The 25,711-nt window shown below is 41.3% G+C and overlaps 1 protein-coding gene across 1 annotated transcript; it reads left to right on the top strand.

The window, feature by feature from the left end:
• The first annotated feature begins 120 nt into the window (after positions 1-120).
• Positions 121-22,624, top strand: LOC117443201 (coiled-coil domain-containing protein 122). Its single transcript, XM_034079154.1, has 7 exons — positions 121-183; positions 531-646; positions 1,101-1,499; positions 1,582-1,698; positions 2,082-2,155; positions 2,596-2,677; positions 22,464-22,624. The coding sequence occupies exons 1-7, from the start codon at positions 156-158 to the stop codon at positions 22,476-22,478; spliced, it is 831 nt and encodes a 276-aa protein (XP_033935045.1). The 5' UTR covers positions 121-155; the 3' UTR covers positions 22,479-22,624.
• Positions 22,625-25,711: the final 3,087 nt, after the last annotated feature.

The following is a 25,711-nucleotide window of genomic DNA, read 5'->3' as shown; positions in this document are numbered from 1 at the left end:
GTAATTTAATATTTTATTATTAACTGTATTTCTTAGACTCAGTGGCTTAAACACTCAATACCATTTTTATTGTCAGCTACATCAATTAGCACGTCATTATAATCATTATATCAACGAGCTTCTCGCTAACATAACGTTAGCTAACTGATGTCAAAATGTCAACATTTGGAGCCAGTGAAGATGGTAATGTATTAACACAACAAATATAGTTAAACATATTCACTGACAAAAGATTAATAATGTTGTGGAAGTTTGTTTAACTGAGTCTAAGGGGGGCTTTTTAACTTTTATCAAAAACATTAACGCTAATATTAGGCTAATAAACTAGCATAACTGTCTTGGCTAGACAATTTTAGCTCCCTTGAGACCTGCTTTGAAGCTTTGAACTTGCTATTAACTGTATGTGCTGCTAGTTAAGCTGTAGCTATAACTTAATTAAAGGTTTGTTAAGCTACGTGTTTAAATCCTTTACATTTTGTTATGCGAACATTTACAGTTTATTCAATACACCTGTGTTTACTGTCCCCCAGGAGTACAGGAGAAGCCAAGTTTTTCATTATCCAAGGCGGTGCAGGATGTCAGTCAACACGGCTATGCCCAGACGGAGACCCTGAAAGACAAGCAGAAGACACTCATCTCCCTGCAGGTTTAATTTAATATAGGATTTAATATAGTATATGGCTTCATCTAAACCTGCTTCCACACCCAATCTGTTATGCACTTCTAGCAAAGTTTTCACATTTCCATTAGATAGGAATTAGTTTGGATGAAAGAAAGGGGATTGTGTTGATTAATGCCACTGCAGGTGTGCCACTGCAGTTATGGTAATGCTAAATAGAAAAGGCAGTAGTTTTACACAATTATTACATAACAATTAGTGGGGGTTTAATGTGTTAGAACCAAACGTACATGTGTAACAAAATGTCTATTTAAATGGTAGTTGTCCATGCAAAAAGGAATAGACATGGTTTATAATCTCTCAACGAGAGTAAGCTGTGAGTGTGATTTTATGTCTCTTTCAAAACACATTTGCTTCACAAAAAATGAATTATTGGGGATTAAACAGTGATTTGGACATTTTGGTTTGCCTCCCTTATCAGGCAGTTATTTCAGGGGTTGAGAAGAAGGGCGAGGTGTTAGAGCGGGACCTAAGATCTAAAACCAGGGAATTCCTAATGCTGGAGGGTGAGATGGAGCACCTGGAGCGGCAGACAAAAGTCCTGCATCAGCGCTATGCATCCATCAGCAAGGAAATAACAGATATCCACATTGGCACAAGTGAGGAGGAGGAGAACGCTTGCATGGCACTGGCGAGATTCAACACTTACCGAAGCAAGATGGAGGGTCACAGAGCAGCTGTTCTGCATGCGGCGAGCCAGACGGAGGCCCACAGAGAGCTGGAGGAGAAGAGAGCGCTTGTCCAGATGCTGCGAGAGAAGAAAGAGGCGCTGAAGGCAGATTTGGATAATCCGAACGGGAACACAGTGCAGATGGCAAAGGTGGAGAACATACATTAGAGGATAATTAACTCTTTGAAACTTTAAACCTACCATGTTGATTGTATCCATCTCTTTTCTGCAGAGTGAGAATGAAACTCTGAAGAGGGAGATCTCTGTGATGAGGGAGTCTATAGCTGCGAAGAAAGAGCAAGTGCGACAAGAATTTTTAACTCATACCCAGATAAAGAAGGACATAGAGGTATGGGAGAGAGAAATTGTGACTTTATCGACAAGGGCCACTACTAACAATTATTTATTATGAATCTACAGATAACTGACATGTATTGATGACATTAGTTTGGCCAGCTAAAACGGTTCAATGTCTGCTATCATAAAGAGTATCTCTATTTCCATTACTAATATACATTAAATGCTTTACTTTATACAAAAACAACATATAGGTTAAACTAACTTTGTGATAATAATGAAGACATTTCCTTTAGCCAATATTTGCAGATGACCTAAATGCAACACCGGATGGCTGACTGTTACAAAACTTATTTTAAAATACAAAAGCACCAATCAGGTATCAGGTCTCAAGGCCAAAATGATCATTTTTGTTTCCGTTAATGTTTTTTTCAGATCCAGAACAAGCGCTATGAAGCCATTGTGAAGCGTCTCCACTGCCAACTGAGCAGGGCCCAGGCTGTGCACAGGTAAACATAGATCCAATACAACTCCAGTGATTATACTGTATTTACAATAAGGTGCTTTGTTTAGATTATGATTTGAAATCTATGGACAAGAAACAAGTAGTCAAGTAAAAGTGGAAACACTACATGCTTATGAGCTTTAAAAGACAGAAAACAAGGATGTTTTTATTTCTATTTTTACATTAAACAGCATTACACCATTATAATGTTTTTTTTATGTCTCTTTGCATCACTTCATAAATCAATAAATATTGTAAACAGCTATAACTGTATCAGTTGTAGCCATGTGTTAAGGAATAATGTTTCCCTAGTCTTAAGAACACTATTTACTGTAGTTTTCTCTCTTTTGGTTATTTACCAGAAGGCTATTTAGAGGTAAAATGCTCTGATTACAACAAGGTTCCACATATTTAACCCTGCCAAACTGTTTGTGCTTTCCATAGGCAAATGTCTGAGGAGGTTTACCACATGGAGAGACAGCTAGCGGAGCTTAAAGGGCAGCGGGGGTCATCTCAGGACTCAGCGGTCAGTGTCTTGTTCAAACTGGATAAACATGCTTCATCAAATCACACTGATAGCATTGTTTTGCTATCCCATTTAATAGGTCTGGTTGTAGGAAGAAGTGTAGTTGTTACTATATTTGAACAGCAGGGGGCAGCAGTGTCAACTAAATGTCCTAGTCCTGTTTGACTTCATCACAAAACCCTCACAGCAGTGTGATATTAATGTTTATAGCAAAAAGAGTTCCCTGTGTGAAAGAAATATCAGTAGAAACATAAACACGCCTGTTATCACATTGTTTGAGTTCCTTTAATAACAGGACAGCATTGCACGTTCTGAGACTTAATGAGGGGCAGCATCAGCAATGCGTGGGATGGGATTTTGGGGCGGGTGATGACAGTTAATCGGTTTGTCCAGTCAGTGTCCACTACAGCGTCCCGTGCAGAACAGAAGTGTCTGCTCTAACTGTCGCTGTTGTTTTGGAACACGCTGTTCCAGCTTCCGCTCCAACGGGAGCCTGATGCTCCGCGAGGTGACAGCCCCACTGCCGGCTGACAAGGGCGTGACTGACCCTGCTACTTCAGCCAGAATTTAAAACTAATCACACAAACACACTGTCTTTTCAGAAAACTGTTGGCATGTATATTTGATAATACAAGTACACTGCGTGGGTACTTCTTTGTGTAGATTTTGGATCATCTGCAGAAATGATATGTGTGCGGCCAGCTTTCCAAAGCCATCCTAGCATTCATATATCATTTAGTGAACCACTTAATAACACCATTTCAACACGAACACATGCACATATTTAAAGATAATTATTCCATTTAGAAGCGAAATGAAGCTGTCTTAGGCAGTGAATAAATAGGATTTATTTAGAGTGCGTTTGAATCTTCAGAAAGCCTCAAAATGTATTCAATTTAGTGATCTAAAAATAAGGCCTTAATTGGAATGGAAATGTCCTAAATCTACATTTCAAATGCTGCAAAACTGCAAAGACATGGGAAGTTGGATTTTATGAATCTTATAAAAAATGTTGACATTGCAATTAAGTATCTTATAATTGGTAACATTATAATTTTTTCAATAATGTAGAAAATACCTCAAAGGGTAGCAAACAAAAAGCAAGAACAAATTTGAATTGTATTCTGAGTGGCAAAAATAGAAATACATCTACCTCATTTTAAGATAAGATAGAACCCTATTTATTTTTATTATAGTGTTGTCAGGTGAGAAACATAAAATGTCCCATACAGTATACTCAGAACATCTTTACTGGTCAATGAGTGTCACACGCTATACTTGCTGACATCACAGGTACAGCGTGTGCCAAAAGCGAGGAGTCATTCCTCACTAAACCACACATTCTAGTTTAGTGGGCCATTTCCTTAAAGGTGCTTTTTGGGGAGTGTATGCAGTCTGCCTGCTCTACCGCAGCACTGCAGTGACCTCATTAGCATGTCCTCGGCCCCCGGCTCCCTCAAACTGTCCAACACAAACAAAGTCATGGACAACAGTGCAGCAAGCGGGCCCAAGCATCCTCTCAGAGAGGACCGGCCCGTATAGACAGAAACATACAGGCAGAGGGATTTATACTTCCCCCTTTGAGAGGTCACATTGTTAGCATGTATGCAACACACACAATAACAGCATGACCTTGCACAATGCACAATACATATTTTCTAAACCTACATGAATTGATGTTTTTCATCTAGAATTAGACAAAAGTCACTATAAAACAATGAAAGAATAAACACCAAAAACACACTGACTCAAATAGAAATCCTGCCAATGCATGATAATAAACACACAACTTATACTAGCAGGTCCAAAAGCAAAAATCATTATTAAATATATAAAATAATAAGTTAATACATGATAAGAAATGAGCCAGTAATGCAAGTTATAAATAGTCACACGCATTTCGAGGGGTCTCCACTTTCCTTTATAAGAAACTCATATTTATGAAAGTGTAAGCTTTTTTTTTTTTTTTTTAACAACTTTATTTTTTTCAGTTTATCACAAATACAGTATGTCCAACATTTATGACAATAAGTTGAAAACGCCCCAGATCCCACCCCCCTCCCCCTCCAGGTGGTATTCCCCAGTGAATAGACAAACGACAAAAAAAACGAATGGTTTTTATATAAAATATAAAAAATATATAAATACAAGTAAAATAAATGAAAAATAAAAATAAGGAATAGACCAAATTAAACACATACAACAAAAATGACGATAATAGACAGTATACGAGTAGATAATCAGATATAAGACATCACACACATAACCCAAAAAAGCCTTTCAGTTTATGCTATTCTTATTGCCAGCCTTCTAAACCCTTAGTCTGACAAGGTACGTAACAACTTCAAGCCCAAAGTTAGTGACCCCAGAGTGCCCAGGTCAATAGTCAAAGACAGATGCAAAGTGAATCAGGTGAGGGATAGGCCTCTAACATGGGTAATAAATAGCGACCAAGTTTTGTCGTATTTGTTGACTAAACCGCGCACTGCATATCTCAATTTCTCCAAGTCTAGCCCAAGCATCACTTTCCTGATCCAGTGAATATAGGAAGGGGGATTTTTTCCTTTCCAATTCAGCAGTATGAGACGGCGGGCATGCAACGACGCAGAGGCAACCGCATTTTTGTGGAGGGAGGAGAACCCTAGTCCAGTATTAACAGTTCCAAAAATAGCTGTTTGAGGATTAGGCGATAGTATCCTGCCAGATATTGCAGAGAGTGACCGAAACACAGAAGCCCAGAAACTGTTTAATGACGGACATGACCAGAACCAGTGTAAGCTTTTTAAGCCTCACTAATTAGGGAATGCATTTATCACCAGCCCTCAACCACATGCTGCTTTTATTTACTTGGCTTGCAACGCATTTGTCTATTCCACTTTGGCATCAGCGATGATTTCAAAATACACTTGGCTGCTGAAACATAGAGGGGGGGTTTGATTAACAAAGAAAAAACTGATGATAATACAAATCTGTTGTTAAAAAGTGTAACTGTATCATTTTAAACTGGCCTGCCAATCAGAAACATCTCATTCACCTTGTGTAAATGCCCATAAAAACACATTTTCTCATGCACTTGCTCTCTTACTCTCTCCTGAATCCTGTGTTAGAATAAACAAATCCATTCCAATGATCCACTATTGTGCCACTCCCACATGCACTTAGACTAACTTCACCTTTTTCTCAGCAAAATCAAGTAAATGATTCCCCTAGGGAGAACGTTAAATCTGTTTCTAAAGCTACCAAACACCAACAAGCCAACCTCCCTTTACATCAGGGACTGTGTCAGCACCATAAACAGGGAATACAATAAGCACGTAACACCTGCCAAATCCAGACTTATTGTTGGCTATTGCAGGTTTAAATGTCAGGTAATTTGTTACCTTGTGTCATCCCTGAACAATCAATGCACGTGTTTCTATCATACTGTCTCCAGCATCCTGACTACAGCTCTGTAGATTAGTTTTTCCCCTGTTGCTGCTTGGCAATCACATTACATGTCATTTGTTAGACGCTTTTATCCAAAGCGACTTACATACATTCAGTACTGTGGACAATCCCCAAGGGAGCAACTTGGGGTGAAGTGTCTCAGGGACACAACGACATGCTGACTGCAGTGGGACTCGAACCTGCTACCCCCTGATTCGAAGTCCAGCGCACTTCTTAGCAGACATCATTTTGAATAAATACTGCATACTGTACAATCGCCGACGTATGCATGTCAAATGCATACTGCATACAACAGCAGAAAATGTCCTTCTCCAGATTTGAGCGGATTAGAAAAAAACCTGAGCTCCATTTTGTTTTGGCTGGTGGTGAGTAAATGCAAATCTACCAGCCGCCTGCTGCACATTATACCAGCAATTGGCTGCAAATGGTTCTAATTTAGTGCCCTGCCTCTGCAAGTAAGGTTGTACTCTAGCTCATGCATGATGGAGTGAGTGTGACACCCCATTGGCTGGCTGCCGTGCATGTTGCGTGGAGACAAACATGGCACACCTGAGAAATCGTTATGTGCATGCCTCTAATGCAGTGTTGTGTGTAATACAGTCCTAGCTCCTGCTACTGTAGGTTGAGGATATTTACGGCCAACATAGCTGTGTAAAAAACGAATGCATCATGGGAGTGTGATTATTTTGGTGCCATTCGGTCGTGTGTTTCCAAGTGCTCCTGTCTCTGTTATTGTAGCTCAAATCTTCTGTGACAGCCATTTAAAAAAGATGTGTCAATGTGAAGAAGATAACCCCCCTCTTGTGAGAATATGTCTTTTGTAAGTGTTGTCACTCATCTGCTTCCTCGCTGATGTCTATCTGCTCACTACAGCGCCTGACATTTTACTTTTACACTGACAGCTGGGGTGTCTGCTTTCTCACAGCCAAGCACATGTGGGGACCGTGCAGCAAGCAAAACACTACTCCCTTTTGCATGAGCCCCAAGCGAGGTTCAAGATTTGAAATGCTTCCAGGTTTTAATCAGGAAAGTCATCCAGATATAAATTCGAATGAACCTACAGAGACTGAATTTGAATGAACTGGACCCATGTTTTTGTGTCTAATGTGGACAACAATTGTTACACTGGTCCTGGATTGATTTAGGACTCTGCAGATGGCAGTTCCAAAACAAGCTGCATTGCTAAGCATCAGGGCAATTTGGCATCGTCAATGCACATGCACTCAAAGTACTTGTTTCTGACAGGCTCAGATTGTTATTAAATGTGTCTGACAGCATGATTGAAAGGAATCTATAGCGTGAGAACATGTTTTTCTTTGTCATGTGACTTGGAAACGTGACAGAAATTTGGAAAGAAGAGTGCTGGGTGTGGCAAAGTGTTATCTAAAAGATTGTTGATTGTCATGTCTAAATATTTTAGGTGTGTTCTTAACGAATGAGATCTTAGTTGACTCTGTAAAACTACATTCCTCCACAGACAATTCCTAAGCAGGTGAGAAACAGGTGTTCCTCAAGGTTCTGTTTTAGGTCCACTTTTATTCTACATCAACAGTTTAGGTGAAAATGTGGATGAAGCTACTTTACATTTTTATGCGGAATATGATACCGTGATGTACTGTGCAGGTCCCTCGATTCAGGAGGCTGGTGTTAAATTACAGGCTGTTTTTAACACTATTCAGACTCAGCTCTCTGAACTAAAGCTTCTTTTAAATGTGGATAAAACCAAGGTAATGCTCTTTTCTAAAGCTAAAAAGACACCAGAGCCTGTTTTGGATATTGTAACTACGCAAGGAATAAAACTTAAAGTTGTTGCCTGTTACAAATACCTGGGTATCTGGCTTGATGATTGTCTCACTTTTAAACTTCCTGTCAATAACCTGCTTAAAAAGCTGAGGGTTAGGCTAGGTTTCTTTTTCAGAAACAAGTCCTGTTTCTCTCTTGAGGCCAGGAAAAGGCTAGTCACTGTGACCTTTTGACCTGTGCTGGACTATGGGGATCTGGTCTATATGAATGCACCTGCCAATTGCCTGGTCAAGTTAGATGCTGCGTATCACAGTGCACTGAGATTTGTGACAAACTGTAAAGCATTAACCCATCACTGTACCCTGTATGCAAGGGCTGGTTTGCTTTCACTAAGTGTACGGAGGCTCAGTCACTGGTAAATGTTTGTATACAAAGCCATGTTAGGGAAACTTCCATCTTATATCTGCTCCCTGATCTCTCGGAGAATTGTAAGTGGCTACTGCCTGAGATCGCATGCTGTGGTTTTATTAAATGTGCCAACTGCTAGGACTGTCTTAGGGAAGACAGCTTTTAGATGCGCAGCTCCTCTGTCTTGGAATAGTCTGCAAATTAAATGGAAACTGAACAATCTGGTGCCACTAAATGTTTTTAAAGCTCGGTTGGATGCTACTCAATCGGAAGCTATCGGTACCTGCTTATGTGGATAATTATGTAAATGATGCTGTATGATGTCCTTTTGTTGTTCTGTTTATGTTTTATGTTTCATGTGGAACTACTTGAGCAGGTCTCCCTTGAAAAAGAGATCAATGATCTCAATGGGATTTATCTGTATAAATAAAGGTTTAAAATGAAATGAAATGAGACAATAATGTCAAATCATACATTTCAAGTTTGAGATGTGCTCAAAAGTTTTCTTGGGAATACGAAATTAAGAACAAATAAAGCATTAATAAATGATGCTAGTTCTCTAAGACCAAACAACCAATAAGTAGGACTTATCCACGAAAAGGGGGCAGCCAAATGGTGTTTTACTGTGGATGTGGGCGATTTTGATACAGAGAGCAAAATTCAAAGGAAAATGCTGATGTTCTCTGTATCCATAATGTTGTGAGACCCTCATAATAAAAACCTGCGCCTTTTAGGTGGATGTACACCGACAATACAAGTATATACACTAGTATTTGCTCAATTTCAATTTCTGAAAGTCTAGTGCTCATTAATCGTACAAAAACATGGGAAAGTAGCGTCCAGGTTACAACCGACTTCCACGCTGCAGCTGGTGGGCGGTTGGTGGTACTCGACCTTAAATGAGTCAGGTGATTGTGTTCAGTCACACCCTATGGTGGGGTGAGCTTTCCGAGAACAAGAGCTACGCTCTGAATGACCGTCCTTCCTCAGGAGACAATCCAGGACGGGTTTGCACTTGATTTCAAAAAGATGGACTCAGCTTCAGAGGCTGATCCAGTCCCACAGAAATCTCCCACTGCTAATTGTTTTTGCTTTGAGAAGCTTAGTGCCTCGTAGACCCCCTCAGGCGACAGCTTTGCCTCCCGAGAGAGTTTATTTACCTCCGTCTGTTTACACAAGTAATTACTGTCTCTGTAAATGTATCCAGAGAAGGTCCTTTCTCAGAAAGGTGACTCATCCTGACCTGTGAAACGGCTCCCTCGTGGGTGTGTGTACAGGAGGGGGGGAATAGGGTGCCGTTTGTGTGTGGATAAGCAAATTAAAAAGAAGGAATATCCCTGAACACACACACACACACACACACACACACACACACACACACACACACAGGAAACCACTCTGGCTCCTAATTGCTCCCATTGCTTCTTGTTAGACTAAACAACACCAGCTTGCCAGTTTACCGACAAACATGCTGACTTCCAAACAAACTTTAAGCACCGTGCCTTATTTCAACGTTGCTCGTGACTCATTGATGACTAAAAACATTCTCGGGGGGTCACAAGGGCGTTCATTTTCCAGAGAATAGGAGCTGTGCCCTTTTCACACAGAAACCAGGTGAAGGTGTTCACCGCTATTAGAGGGTGTGGTCAGGAATTAGTCCGAGGAATGTCTAGATTTGCACCGGCTTGAAATCTCGGTCTGTAGGAGGAAGAACTCAAGAGCATGACGTGTCCCAAAGGGTTAGTTGACTAAGGAAATAGCCTTTGCCAAAAATAGATAATAAACAAAACCTTTAACCCACACACACACACACACACACACACACTCCTGTAACGGAGCCCCACCTCGCTGAGCAACGCAAGCACATCACCATGCTGGTATCCATGGCAGCAAACAGGACACATTCAGCGAGTGTTTGACCTTAAACCAGCTTACATAAAACAATGCATGTGGGCGGCGTGAAACTGCTAATAAATACATGAACACTTGCCCACACATAGAGACAATAATTGAGGCGAATAGTGATTTATTTAAACTCAAAGTAATCATGATTCCACCTCCACACACAACAGAACAGGATTCTGTATATGATGTTTCTGGTTCCTCTTACGAACATAATTGGATTTTCATTATTACTGACGCATCAGTATGTCAGCAGTCTTTTAATGATGTAGCTGGTATTTATGATTTAGTTGATTCTCAGACAAAACAAGACATTTAAGACGTTTCGCCAATTTCTGGCTTTATAGACCAAACAACAAATTCAATACTCCAATCCGACAATGCATTCTAACATGTGCTTAATATACGTTTTTTAATACCTTAATTTGCAGAAAAATAGAGCTAGCACAGTAATAAGGACAATATGTCAATGCAATGTAATTTAGACCAGAAAGCATCATATATTTAAAAGGAAAGTACAAGTAGCTCGGAGTTGTATTTGAGTACATGAATAGTGATTCAAAGTAACATTTGCCAATGTTTCAATACGTCGCAGACTCCTGAGTGTGCACTATTCAGATGTTTTGCACCTGTCCTACATACTACATCCTTCAGTTCAACTTTGCCAAATACAGAAGAAACACTCGTTTATTTTGCCCCTAATCTCTCTTGTTTGTAATCCTTTTCCAAAACGTCCTACATTTAAGGACATGAACTAACATTAGCCTGGCGTCTGTATGTTAAACCCAGTTGGAAAAACGCAAAGCCTTAACGTTTTATAGTGGCACATTACTTAGAAATAGCGTGGTAAATAAACATTGTAATCTAGGACACTGGGTGCTTCACATGCCAGATGCAGGCGGGCTGTAATGAGCTCGGGCCTGCTTTCAAACTGCCGCACAAGTGATGAGGAGGCGGTTTAGTTCCTCCGCAGATAGAAAGTAGGGCAGTGGGGGCAGCAGGGAGTCCCGGGTCACGCACAACGTCAGGAGAACAAGTGTGCGTGCAAGCAAAGAGGAGGGGGGGTTCATTTGTTTCTTCTGTATCCACACAGAGAAAGTCAATTATGAATGAAAACTGAGAGGGAAGCAACGTTGGGAAGGAAGTATAGCTCAAGTACGCCGCCCCCTCTCCTCCCTTCCCTAATGTCTTTTTTTCCCTCGCATATACAGAGATGGAAAGCTCCGCACTGTCCCGTACATACTGTTCCCCATATTCCCCCTCTCACAAGCACAAAGAAACCACAGCTGCAGTTTTATCGCTCTTTCCTAACAGAGCATTGAACATCGCAAATGAAAAATATGAGCAACTTCCTCCCGTTTACCCGCCTTATTCTGTTCCTGAAATGTTCCTATATGACTGAGAACACACTGACCTCGTTCTATAGACGATTGTTTCAAGTTTAATGGAATTGTGTTTCATGCAATTTTGCAACCTACCTCCAACGTAGCTTAGAGAAGCTAACCCAAGATAACGATGTGCTGTTGATGTTGTTATTGGTCGAAACGTAACATTTTAGTAACCTTACAGACCTCTTTCCTATTTCTCAAGTTAACACGTTTTGCTATTACACGTGCCCGGTGCTCAACATTTCCGCAGAACTAGCTTGAAATCCACAAAACTAGCTTGATAATTAGGAAAATACTTAGCATTTACCTCAAATCACGGCTTTGCCAAAGGAGAAGCTTTACAGAGCTGCGACTAAAGCTGTAGACTGTTCTTTATGTATCCGTGGTCTAAACTTAGATGACCTACATTAGCTGATAATATATATTATATATGATGATTTCCCCTTTCGATGTAAAACCACCCGCACATGACGATATAAAAGGCCTGACTTCATTTTCCACTAACCCCCCTTTCAAGCACTTGAGCCGTAGCATAAATATAGGACATTTACAACATCCCATTTGCTACAGGCTGCAGAAATAAAGGCAAAAGAAGCAGCCACTCTTGATGTACTTCTCCGATGGTTCGTCTGGGTTCATGAAGACGAACCATAGACTGTATGAGACGAACCCAGTGGCCTTTTACACCTCCTGCTTGTTGTATACCAGGTGTGTGTGGGAGTTTAGACGCCAATATTTGCCTATTTCCTGCTGCTGTTTTTTGTTGTTGTTTTTTTTAAATGAGTGGCTGCAGGCCTCAGAAACCATTTGCTTTGAGCCCAACCTAGAAAGTCCATGGCAGTAAATATGAACGCTATTTTTTGCTTTGTCCCGAGGCTGAGGTGTTTCAAATTCATACCAGCATGTCACCTTGCACCTACTCCCTGGCAGTGGCGGTTCTAGACCAATTTGACTGGGGGGCCAGTTATTTTCTGAGGGGGGCACAATAAATGCAGGACGAAAAAGAGAACTAGACAGTATGAAGTAATTGCGTATAAGAAAACAATGCAATACAGTTATTGGTATTTGTTTCAGTACACTTATTTATTTCAGATAGATCTTATTACTGTTAGCTTCAGCTTAAGTTATAGTACAATTTTTGCACTAACACCATATCATATTTATATAAAAATAAAGGCAATGAACAGTTACATCTCTACTTTACATCTACAATTACACGGATACAATAGTTTAAATCACCTTCAATTATCGTGGTAGTCTCTCGAAACGTAGGTTTCAATCAGTCTTTCGTGGATGCAACAGCCTCTGATGATCCAAGATGAAAAGTGTTTGTTTTTCGCTCGCTTCAGCCGGACAGTGAAAGTGAGTGCACCGCTCTAATGGGTCCTGAGTGCACCGCTCTAATGGGTCCTGAGTGCACCGCTCTAATGGGTCTGACTAGAATGACGAATAACGTTAGTTCCGCCTATTCCGTCATTCAATAAATCGTGTAATAAATCATACATTTTTCATTTTTTTCACTTTTTTCACTTTTCATTTTTAGGGGGGCCACAGGGGGGTCAGAGCTCAGTGTTAGGGGGGCACTGTCCCCCCCCCTAGAGCCGCCTCTGCTCCCTGGGACTATAATCCTTCAAACACATTTCACATTACAAGCTTTTAATGTCACATCTCTCTTTCTTTCTTTCCGACGTGTCTTTGTTGTCAGTGACAGTTAGCCTAGGAGTGTAAAAATGACAAATGACAGCTATAAAACAGACATTTCGGAGCTGGCAGAAACCTGAACAGCCATTGGTTGTCTGGTGTAAAGATTTCACACATTGTGCCCACTCTCTGCTGTATCGTGACCGCAGCTGAAACACGGACCCCTCCTCTGCCTTTGTTTGCTCTCTATGGATTGCGTGCTAGCGTGTGTGTGCTTCTTTGTGTACATTTACCAGTCTGAGGCGCTGAGAGTTGTACTCAGCTTAAATTCCCACATTTCTTAAGTTACGAATACAGCGTTTGTGTCAATGTTGATTAAAGGAGAGAAATAAGATCTTGTTTTGGATAAAGAGAGGAGGTATGAATGAGTCTGGAAGCTCGGGTGCTTTAAATCAATGTGGCGAGAGACAATTCACACAGGTACTATGGAGGAGGAGTGTTAGAGTCAGGTAAAGGGGGAATGAGAGGAGAAAGACTGTTTTGTTAAGAATGTTGATAAAATAAAAATAACTTAATAAAATCCCAGGAGATGCATTTATTCTTTATACGTTATTTGCAACGGTTCAACTTAGTTATTTAGTTATTATGGATGTTTCAACTTTTTTTCGACATTTACACTTTATTCCAAACGTTTTAATTTCATTCTCGACATTTATTTGTATTCTCCATGATAACTAGATTCAGATTTTACTACTTTTTGAATATTTTTTTCATCTTCCTTTGCCTGGCAAGAGTGCCAGAAACACTTCAAGAATGTATTAATGATTGCTTTACGAGAAACTGCTCGAGCCATGACATACTGTGGCGACAGATATATTATCTCATGGCTTTAAAGTTCAGGAGGTATAATTAGGTACAATTTAGAGCTATTCAATATTTTTGGGTTTAGAAAAAAAAAACGAATACAGTACAATGATTAAGAAATTGCGCACTGTTTAAAGTCTATATCTTGCAATATGGATTGGAAGGCAAACAATGTATTCTGTTACACAATAGGGAACTGTTGCAACTGCATTAAAGAACATTACAGAATACAGACATTACTACACCCCACACTGCTGCACCCGTTGTGTCCCACGCTAATGTTTAATCTGTGTTCTAATGCAGCTCTGCACCTGCCCTGTTGGATGAGGACACCGTGTCCTATTTGGCCAGACTGAGAGCGATATCAGAAACAATGCACAGAATGGGAACGTCTCTGTGTGCATGGCATCGAGGCGCATACATTGTGATGCATGTGTACGTGTGAGTCAGCTGTAAAGTATATGTACAGACTGTGCTGGAACAGCCTGTACTTCTCCTAAAACCCCTCAGCTAAAGATAGGGGGGGGGGTGTGTGTGGGGGTGAATAGTACCCATATGACATTTAAATGATAGGCTGTATTAGTTGTGAAAGAGGGGGGAAACAGGAAAGAGAAAACTAACATATGAGGATTTGTATACACCAGGGTTTCCGTTAGCCGGTAATTACCGGTTTTTAGCTGGTAAAATTTATAAAAAACCGGTAAATTCAAAACCTGACGGTCAAAATGTCTGGTAATAATTAGGGAGGCTCCGATCGATCGGCCGCCGGTCATTATCGGCCGATATTCACTCTTAATAGTTTGATCGGTGCTCTCTATAAAGGCCGATCAGGAGAGCTGGATCTGATCGATATGGACATAAACGCAAGTGAAGTGTAACCGGAGCGAGAGAGAGATCAGATCAGCTGCTGAGTCTGACCGAGACACGCAGCTCTGCAGGATCACCTGAAGCCCCGCCCTCTGTTTAGCGAGCTGCATGAGAAACTGACGTGGTGTCAGGAGAGAGAGAGGGAGGGAGAGGATCCGTTTCTCCCGTGTTATTATTCAAAGTTGATGTAAACTTCTGAATAATGTACGTTATCTACTACAAGTAGTTTGTTTGAATGTAATAATTATGTTGTTTGTTGTTTGTGGAATCATTTATTGAAAAATGAATCTGAATGTTTCGATCTGTTACGATTATAAACTGAAGCAATATAAAAATGAGCCCGTGAACTGAGTTTTAAACTGAAGCATATCTGCTCATAGTCCGGTAATTACCTGCTAACGGAAACTCTGCTACACAACTATTATTATTATTGAAATATGACCGGTAAGTTTCAAATTAGTCCGGTAAAATAAATTCTGCCCGGACATTTGACCGGCGAGAAAAAATCCTAGCGGAAACCCTGGTATACACATGTTGGTGCCTACAGTATAAGTCAATATGAAAACCTCATTCAAAAACACTGCAAAAAAAACATCCAAGTTATTTTAAAAACGCCTTATGCAGGGAATGTAGATCACATTCACAATCAAACGTCATCAAATAATTTGCGATTGCACCATCTAATGTGGTCGCTGAGTTTTTAATGGCACCCTGAGTATTTCTGCTTTCCTTTTTTGATGGCTCTGCCTGCACTTTCTTCCTGCTTCACGTGTCTGTCTGTCTGCTGCCTGAAACCGGACTGAAAACGTGAAGGAACATGTCAAATTTTTAAAGCGGACGATCTCAACAGTCAAGTTACGGTCAGGCACGAGACTGTTGAATAATTCACTTTGAATTCTGATATATTATTAAAGTACATGTATGAAGTGGAGCAAACAGCACTTATTTGATTCTATCCATGTTCCCATCATTGAAAGGCATCATTTGAGGAATATTTCTTACGCTATCTTAGAGTTGGCAAGTTTTCAAAAACACAGGAGCCTCTGAAAATGATTTTTTTCGGTTAATTTCATGTTCCTGTGACCCTTAACTGCAAAAAAACTAGTCTTTACATGAAGAAAATCCATATTATTCTTTAATATATAAGACAATGTCCAATTTAATTGTCTGTCCAATAGGAACAAAGCCAACTAAACTGGATTTATATGTCCAAAAACGATATGGAAGACAAATAAATGCAGATGTCATTATAGTCAGTGCAATGTGGATTACAAATATAAGTTGCATTTGTTTCCACTGCCCTTTTCTGTAAGATATTGGAAGTTGAAAGAGAGACCTAAGGTGAGCTGATTTTTCTTCCTGTCTCGAAGAAAAAGGAAGCAAACAGGAAACAGCGCGGCGATAGAGGCTGACCTCGGAGTGTGTGTTTGTATTTGCGCGTGCGGTCGAACAGATGTCCCAGACGCAGGCTGAAAGTTTGAGGACATGGAGGAAGCACAGAAATAGTTTCAGAAGCACTGAAGAGACACGCTAGAAAGCTAGCTCCAAGTATCTCACAGCTGCAAGAGAAGAAGGCTTTGTTGGGTCAGTGGAAGCTTCTTGAGTTTATTTAACTCCGCTGTGTCAATCTATGTGCCACTGAGCACACCCACTGTCCGTCCTGCAAACAGAAACGTGGCTCTGGGAGCTTCTCTGCAGATGTGTCAGGAGAACAGGCAGATGTCAGCCACATGATGCCTTCAGCTGCTGATTTACACAAAGCCTCCAGTATCTGTGCTGATCTAGGGTCAGGTCAGCTTGGCCGAATCTCTGTAGGTCAACATGTATTCCTATGGGAACCTCTGTGGTCTCGTATCAAGCGGCTGATCAATCAATCAATCAATCAATCAATCAATCAATCAATCAATCAATCAATCAATCAATAGTTTCCAGTCTTCTTTAATACAGCATGATGTCCATTTAGTAATATATGGTTGAATTTAGGGTAAATTAGACAGTAAAGCAGGGTATGCTTTAGGGCGGGGCTACCTTGTGATTGACAGGTCACTAATGGCGCGTTTCCACTGCAGCGGGTAGCTCGCTTTAAGCGTGCCTAGCCGTGCGGGGCCCGTTTTTGGTTGCGCTTCCACTTGGCCTAGTTTTGGCCCGGGGATACTTTTTCACCTTTTTTCTGGCCCGACTAAATCGTGGTTCTAGGGCCAGGAACAACCAGGCTGAGTCGGGCTGAGTATGCTAAACTAGAGAGAGAATCGCTGGCAAGGGGACTACAACAAGATGAACATATTTTACCGTGATTTAATTGTAATACACGTTTTAAAATGATGCCGAAGTAACAACATACTGATACCGGTTAGTAAAAACCATGAATTAATGCTTTGACAAGTCTGCAGACAGACGGCAGGCGAACAACCCTTTTAAAATGCGTGCTTTCTAAATGGAGCTTGGCTAACCTAACGTTATATATGCCGTCCACACTCACAACACTATACAGACATAAATAAACCAGCGACTGTATTCGCCATGACACAGGCAGTCTGTGGTTTGTACTTGTTTAACTTTTGTCTAGTTTCTGAACCGATATGAAGAGCTGTGAGTTCTGAGTGCTAAGAGCTAACGGCTGTGTTGTTTTTTGGGGCGCTCATTGAAGATGACGTCACGGCTCCGCCTACACTGCGTTACTATAGTAACTACCCCAGTTCCTAAACTATAATGGAAGCGCAGCATTAAAGTGAGCCGGGTCTAATAAGGCCTAATCAAACCGAGCGAGGCCTGCAGTGGAAACGTGCCATAACACAGTGTTATCCAGTTGCTGTTCTTGTTTCCGACATAGACGTTTTAAAGTGTGTCTTACTACATGAAAGTTGATTTAAAATGTCTATATAATGTCTTTTCAGCATTCGTTTGTACTTGGCTCCAGCCAGGGGCGGACTGGGGGGAAAAAGTGGCCCGGGGATTAATTGACAGACAGGCCCACTTAATGCGCGGCATGTATCGGCCGGCCAGCGACGAAAGTATGTTACTTAACATTAAACATTAAATGCATTTAATGTTATTTTGGACCATTATTCATATAGTAATCACATTACCTGAGCCCTTGAGCTGCCTAGAGCAAAATAGTTACGGCATATATTTAGTGATTTTAATGTTAACAGATCATTGATGCCATAACATTTTGACCCAATTTGTCTGACTTGACACACGGAATAAAACATGGGCGTAGGAAGCATCCTCAATGTGGGTGAGACAATTTAACAGGGGGTGTGGGCAGGTGCTGGACCTCACCTCCTCTAGGGGGGTCCGGGGGCAAGCTCCCCCGGGAATGTTGAAGCAAAATTAGGGACTAAATCTATGGCAGTCAGTAGGGGCTTGGACTGTGAGCCGTAGGGTCGCCGGTTCGGTTAGGATGGGTTAAAAGCAGAGAACACATTTCACTGTGTGTGCTGTGTGCTCTGCATGTGACCATTAAAGAGGGTTTCATCCCTCCCAATTCTTCTTCTTCTTCTTCTTCTTCTTCTTCTTCTTCTTCTTCTTCTTCTTCTTCTTCTTCTTCTTCTTCTTCTTCTTCTTCTTCTTCTTCTTCTTCTTCTTCTTCTTCTTCTTCTTCTTCTTCTTCTTCTTCTTCTTCTTCAACACCCATATAAAACAGAACTGTAAACAGATTAACTTTTTCTTTCAACATTTATTTGAACAGCGAGTGGAGGCAAAATTGACTGCACCCAAAACAATAAACCTGCTAGCTAACTAGCCTAAACTCAGTAACAGAATGTGGCCAACACCTTCTCCACAGCCGCGCGACCTCTGAGTCAGACGTCACTTCAGCCGTACAGCCACTCCCCCTGAACCCTGTTTTAACAACATAATACATTTTTTGGGGATGCAACAGGAGAGTGTGTGCAGCAGTCTGCCTTGATCTATGTATTCATGTCTGTGACTCTCACAGTATCTGCTGCCCGCAGCTGTTTTATAGAAGGAACACCTCCTTCACTTCATGAAATCTCTGCAGCACCAGGAGGCAGCGGGAGGGTTAACCTCTGAGAAGAGGAGCGTGCAGTGCCTTTCACGCACCGCCTTCACTGTGTTTACCTTCCAAGATGGAGTTGGGCACAAAACAAGATAAAGTAGGCTAATACCAAGATGAATAAACAAATAAAGATAGCTAAGGCTAAATATCAAAGAGAACCCCAAAACCAAGATGGTATATTTAACAAGATTGTATAATTAAAAAGAATCTAGTTCAACACATTTGAACTTGAGTAATACCCTAACAACCTTTCCTAAGGACTGCTTCTGTCTTCAGTAATGCGCATATTCCATATCACTATGTTAGACCTGGAGATCCACCGCAGCTCTTTCTCAACAAGAACGTTGGAGCTATTTCCGAGGCTGCTGTGGTTTTAGGTCCCATTTCTGTCACACAAGGTCGAGACTTCTGTTTCCTCCTGTCTGATCTCTGAGTGCTGAGTGTCCATGCAGAGGCAGAGGAAGGACGTACTAAATGCTCATGCTGGCATTGTGACAGTCGCACGTACACCCTGATAGTCAGCACATTGCAGAGAACACGCTGTCTCCACTTCATCAAACCGTCGATGTCAGTCTCTGTGAGGATACAAAGTCAAATACTATTGATGCCACAATGGGAAGCAATTATCTGTTCGCTGAGGACGTCTTTCAAGCTGTCCACACACATGCAGTCCACAAGGACAGAGAAGGAGACAGATTATTGTACATTTCTGTCAGTTTAGAAACAATGAGTCCTTGGTTTCGGACAGATGTAAACAAAAGCCGCCACTCTCTTCCATCTGCCAATCATTGACTTGCTATACTTCACCCCCAACATGACTTGATTTATTCAATATCTCACTTTGTGTACGTTTCTAGGAGAACTCAACACAACATTGTTGGCAAAGAAATGATAGTACTCCTTTAAATGTGTAGTATCAGCCTTGCTACAGTCCAATGCTCATCACCGCGTGTACGTCTTTCTGTACGTACTATTCTCCTCAACTTGAAGCCAGAAAGGCCTTCAAGAAATGTCTATACGTTTTGCACAACGACTATTTTACTATGGAGACGACCTGAGTCGAATTTGATGGTCAAACATCCCTGTGATCTCGCAAAACACGACAAGAATGAACACGCTAATTATGACGATCCCACGCAAATATCTATTAGGATACAGTTATGATATGAGTCCATTTTGGCCAGACATGACTGCATCTATGGATTATTACATCTTAGTGGCTGAAACAAACCAAGTTCATCTCTGTCTATCCTGTCAACCAAAGAATCATTTAGTAACACAGGGCACAGTTAACTTGATATAATCTTCTTGCATTGAAATACGTATTTTAGTGTGCCAGGCTAACAAAGAATCCTCAAATTAGAAGATACAATGAGCAGCCAATCCAGGAGTAAACCTCTCTCTCTTATCTCATGTTTTGCACTCCTCACAAACCGTCTCGCGGATCCCAAACTCGCACCATAAAAGCAGCGATGACAGGCGTTCCTGCAGAACCAGATTTACATGATAAAGAAACAATCGAGATGGAAAATCATGGTCGTGATTTAGGGATGAAAAGTTTTGAAAAACTCGTAGGGGGCAGGAGAAGGTGCAGAAGGGAGGAAAAGTGGAGGATCAGTGGGCTGTAATCCCCCATAATCCCCTTCCCCCCATGGGGCGCCAGCGACCAGACTATGCTTCTGTCTGCGGTTTGTTGTGAGATTTCAGAGGGCTCTCGCTGGGCGGCGGGGGCACTTGCCTCGGGGGAAAGGTGACTTTGGGTGGAGGACAAGGACAAACTTAAGAGCTGACCCTGAGCAACAGAAGGCCAGAGAAGAAAACAGCAACTGTGGTTTGTACAGAAAAAGAAATTCAGAACTCTTTTTCAGAAGGAAATGCATCCCTTGATTTGTTTTGACTCAAAGAGAAATGCGTGTAATGACTTACATCACGGAGCGTAGTACGGTGGGATGAGCAGGAATGCCCACACATGTGTCCACAGTTCTCCCGTTAGCATCACATGGTCCATCAGACTCCCCTCTGTCTGCGCCCATGTGCAGCTGACTTGAGTTGAGAGTTGATTGAGAGCTCGTGTGTAGCAGAAACTCCACAGGCGATCTGTTTCTGTGAAAGACTCAAAACATTACCGCATTTAATGGATTCATTAATGTGAGTGAGATCAAAGGAACAGAACATCAGATTAATGTCACACACAACACTATGTCTGACCCCACTATTCCCACATGGCCCCGTTAAAAGGAGGACATGGCAGAACAGCCTCATATTTACAGTTTGGGGGAAGTCGTTTTGGCCTTAAAATACAGATCATATGAGAATGTTTTGGGTGGTAGTTGTCATTTGTATTACTTAATTTAAAAACCTTTCCTTGCATCAGTGGAAAACATGATGGGGTCAAGGAAAGATGGGGAAAAATGTGTGGATGTCCAATCAAAGAACGGGGACGTCCAATTCCTACATGACTAGCTAGCTACATTGCGCTATGTATGAAATTGAAAAATAAATATATTACCTTACTGAAATTCTCTGATCAACGTCAAAATCATCTAGTTAACATCTCCTAGTTTAAGCTCCAGCTATGTTCCTTGTTACTGTTTGATACGTGCAAAATAACTTGTTTTTAAGGATGTTTCAGTTAGTATTTAAAACACTTTTAAATACTAATTTCTTCCATCTCTGGAAGAAATAGGCCAGAACTAGAGTTTGTATGCATAATATGTTATCAGTTAATCTGTTAAAGACAGCCTACAGCTGGCCTGAAGACTTATTATTTAAAACACTTTTAAATACTAACAGCTTCTGACTCACTCTTGCATGTGAGGCTATAAGGCATATAAAAGGAATATTCAGTCTGGCTTATCAGGCTTACAAATGTACAATTAGGAAGGTTATCATACATTGTAATTTGGGGATTTCCCATCTAACTGCTCTAACTACAGACTGTAATATTTAGAGGATGCAACCAGCTCTAAACACAGCGGCTATGTTGAAAGGAAGCCTGAAGTGGTTGCCTATTTGCTTTCAAGCACTGTTTTTACGTCAAGGTGATATCACCTGCTGTGGGGTCGGATGCTTCAAATCTGCTTTTATCCGCAGTATATTTAGGATTTCACGGCGATGAGAGCGCTGTTAACAGGTTTTTTTGTTTGTTTGTGTGCAAACATGAACAGGGTTTCCATGTCCAGACATAGAACAGGCTTATCCCCTTGTACTGTAACATCTCCAGTGGGGGGGAGGGTCTCGGGGCACAGGAGAAGGGGACACTCAGGGTTTATTGCAGCACAGAGGGGGGTCCAGTTCTGGGGTGTAAAGAGGATTTTGGGGGTCAATTTTGGGCTAGATTGGATTTTCATGTCTGGAAGAAATAGGCCAGAACTAGAGTTTGTATGCATAATGTGTTATCAGTTAATGTGTTAAAGACAGCCTACAGCTGGCCTGAAGACTTCCTCGATGAACACGGCACTGAATGTAAATAACCAGCGTCTATTTTTGTGCTTTCCAACATCAGCAGCGGCAAAAATAGACAGGGTTAATCCACGCGTGATCCCTCTGCCTCCGAGAACATCCTGTCCCCGCGGCGGCGAGCTTGAAGAAAACACCTTTTGTCAATGAAACAGGATTTGCGAAAGTGCCATCTGGACATGGGCTCCGTCTCCACAACAAGTCTGATCCACGGAGGTCGAGGGGTGAGGCTGACCCCAGGGAGGAGGGAGGAGCACAGCTCCCTGTGCTCCTCCCTCCCTGGGGTCAGCCTCACCCCTCGGCAGGTGGAGTCCCTGGGAATAGATATACATTCAATCAAAGAGCTCATTTAATTAGATTCTCTACCAGGACACCAAACTCTGTCCTTTGTGTGAAATGTGCATACGGACTTCAATCAGTGCGGCTCCTTTACATGTTACATTTGCAGATCTGTTATTAGAATCTTTGCTCAAAGAGGCAATGGTTGTTGGAATACATCTTCACAGCCTATTGTATAGTGTTATTGGAAAAGTTCATTTTAAAATACATTAAAACTGGTTTAAATGTTATTATTAAGGCTTTGAAAGATAGCTAGAACTCCAGATGTTATCTACTGGAGGAAGACAATACAATAAATGCCATTTTGTATTTATAGAAGTCCTTTTTGTTCCTATTTGTACATTAAATTAAACAAATAAATACTACCTGTCCTTTTTGTTATATTTATTTATTTCCCTTTTATTACATATTAAGTGGGTTATGATGGTTACAATGCTCATTATTTTTTGAATGTAATTTCGTATTTATAGTCTACCCTTATTACATAAAGATGTGGTTTCTTGCTTGGCTGTGTTGATTTGACTGAATAGACTGCGTCCTGGTTGTATAATATGGGCTGGATTATATAGGAAAGCTCACAGTAGATCAGTCACATTGATCAGCAGCGCGGCTTTTCTAAGGCTTTACATTAGCATGGAGCTTCTGTACATGTTGGGAGGAGATTATAAAAACATATACATTAATCCTATGTTTCATAAATACTGTAGACATCTGTATACTGTAGACATCCCAGCAGAAAATAAGGAGAGACTTTGTATGTTAACAGGTTAGTATAATAATGTAAATATATATTTGTAGCTATGCAAGTGATATTCCTAATGTGTTCTTTTCCTGTAAATAGGAGCTATGCATGCAATATTGCATCATCCCCATAGTTATATAAATAACATAGTACAATAATAAATATAGTGTAATTAACTCTAAGCGTTACATTTTAAGGCGTGTTTAACGTCCTTTTAAACACAAAAAAACATCGTGTTTACTACGTTCAGCTTCACTAAACTCCTCCACATGACGTCGTCCTATATTCCCGCGCGCTCTCGTCCGCGCGCCCTCGCTATCAGTTTGCATGTCCACATGCGGTGGGCGGAGCCACCGTGAGATGGCTGTGAAGAGGCTCGGTCCCTTGTAACCAATGAGAGGACAGCTTAGGTAAATATTTACATGGCGATCCCCTTCTGCGCATGTCTACTGATGTATAGGGAGGAAGCAGCCACTGGTGCTTTACACTGGGAGGTATGGGAGGCAGTGAGGGTTATTATTGGCTAGAAAATGAGAAGAGGGAAAACCAGTTGTATTTATTTCATACATAGTGGAGGTTTATTTGTGGTCGAACTACATGTTTAAATTATTTAATGCAGAAAGCTGCAGCTGATTCAGAACGCTGCTGCACATGTCCTCACTAACACCAAAAGAGTGGATCACATCAGTCCGGTTCTGAAATCTCTACATTGGCTTCCAGTCGGCCAAATAATTGATTTTAAAGTACTATTGCTAGTTTTTAAATCATTACATGGTTTAGGACCAAAGTATATTGTTGAACTCCTACATAATTACGAGCCATCAAGGTGCCTCAGGTCTTCTGGGATGGATCTGCTATCGGTTCCGAGAGTAACAACAAAACATGGAGAGGCAGCATTTAGCTGTTATGCAGGGCCGGATTAACCATATGGGCAACCTGGGCAAGTGCCCAGGGGCCCTTGAGCAAAGAGGGCCCTCAGTGACAAGATTAAAAAAAAAACCTCACTCATCATACATTGTTTTTAAATGACACTCACTCTTCGCTATAAATAACACAGCTTTTCTATAGGGTCAAATTAATATATTTTCTAAACCGTCTCTGTACTGTAGGTCTCACTATGTATGCGCTCAAATGTATTACTACGCGGCGGCAGTGTATAGCCGAATCACAGCCCCACCCTCACTCATGTCACATTTTGTCACGTGAGCAGAACAAATGGATGGTGCCGGTAGCCCAACACCCAGCGGGGCTGCGAAAAGAAAGAAAAAGAAGAGAGAGTGGCGGCTGCATTAAAAAATGTGCCAACAATAAATAGCTTTTTCAAAAAAGCAAAAAGTGACGAAATAGGCCAGCAACAACCACAAGGAACAGTGGCGGCGGTCACGGAGGATGTTGTTGAGCTAGCGAGCAATGTTAGCCTTGAACCTAGCATGCTAACGCAGCAGCGAGTAGAAGAGGAAGATAAAGATGAAGACGAGCCTGACGAGGACGTCACAGAGCAGGGTGAAGGTTCGAGTTCATCGGAAGTTCCCTGTGTCTCTCAGGACTCTGCACAATGGGGATTAATTGCAGGAAATGTCCGGGAGGAGACTTTGATGAAAGAGGTTTCATACTTTCATAATCGGGCAACGAAGTATCCAGCATCTCGGAGGGAGACCGATGCTAGCGGCCGGACACGCTCACTGACCAATGATATGCTGACTAGACAGCTTCACAATGGAGAAATCGTTCAACGCGATTGGATTATTTATTCTCCATCTACCGGAGCAATTTATTGTTTTGCCTGCAAACTTGTATCCACTCACAGCCACAGTAATGCATTTGTTCTCGGCTTTAGTGATTGGAAGCATCCCGAGAGGATAACGGATACTGATCACTTAGTTGAGCAACCACACCATTTCACTACATATTATACTTTTGTAACTCTCAATGTTTGTAACTAATAAAACTCCTCGTGTACGTGTACAGCCAGCCAGTCATATTTTGGCATTAAGTCGGGTGCTACTCTGAGGTTTTGAGTGATATTACCTAGGTATTCCTGAGCCATACACTGTCTTGGAATCTTATCCATTGTATTTTGTCTTGTGATTTTTGACTAAAAGGGCAAAAGGCTAGACCTACTTTGGTTGAACTATGTGGCTGCGTCCCTGCTTTTGACAAATAGGTGTGCGATTTGACATGCCAGATTGACTGAAAATTCTAAATATTGGTCA

Source organism: Pseudochaenichthys georgianus, unplaced genomic scaffold (assembly GCF_902827115.2).
Source record: "Pseudochaenichthys georgianus unplaced genomic scaffold, fPseGeo1.2 scaffold_553_arrow_ctg1, whole genome shotgun sequence".
In the NCBI taxonomy this organism is placed as follows: Eukaryota; Metazoa; Chordata; class Actinopteri; order Perciformes; family Channichthyidae; genus Pseudochaenichthys; species Pseudochaenichthys georgianus.
Note: the sequence above shows the minus strand (reverse complement) of the source record. Positions and strands in the feature narration are given on the sequence as shown.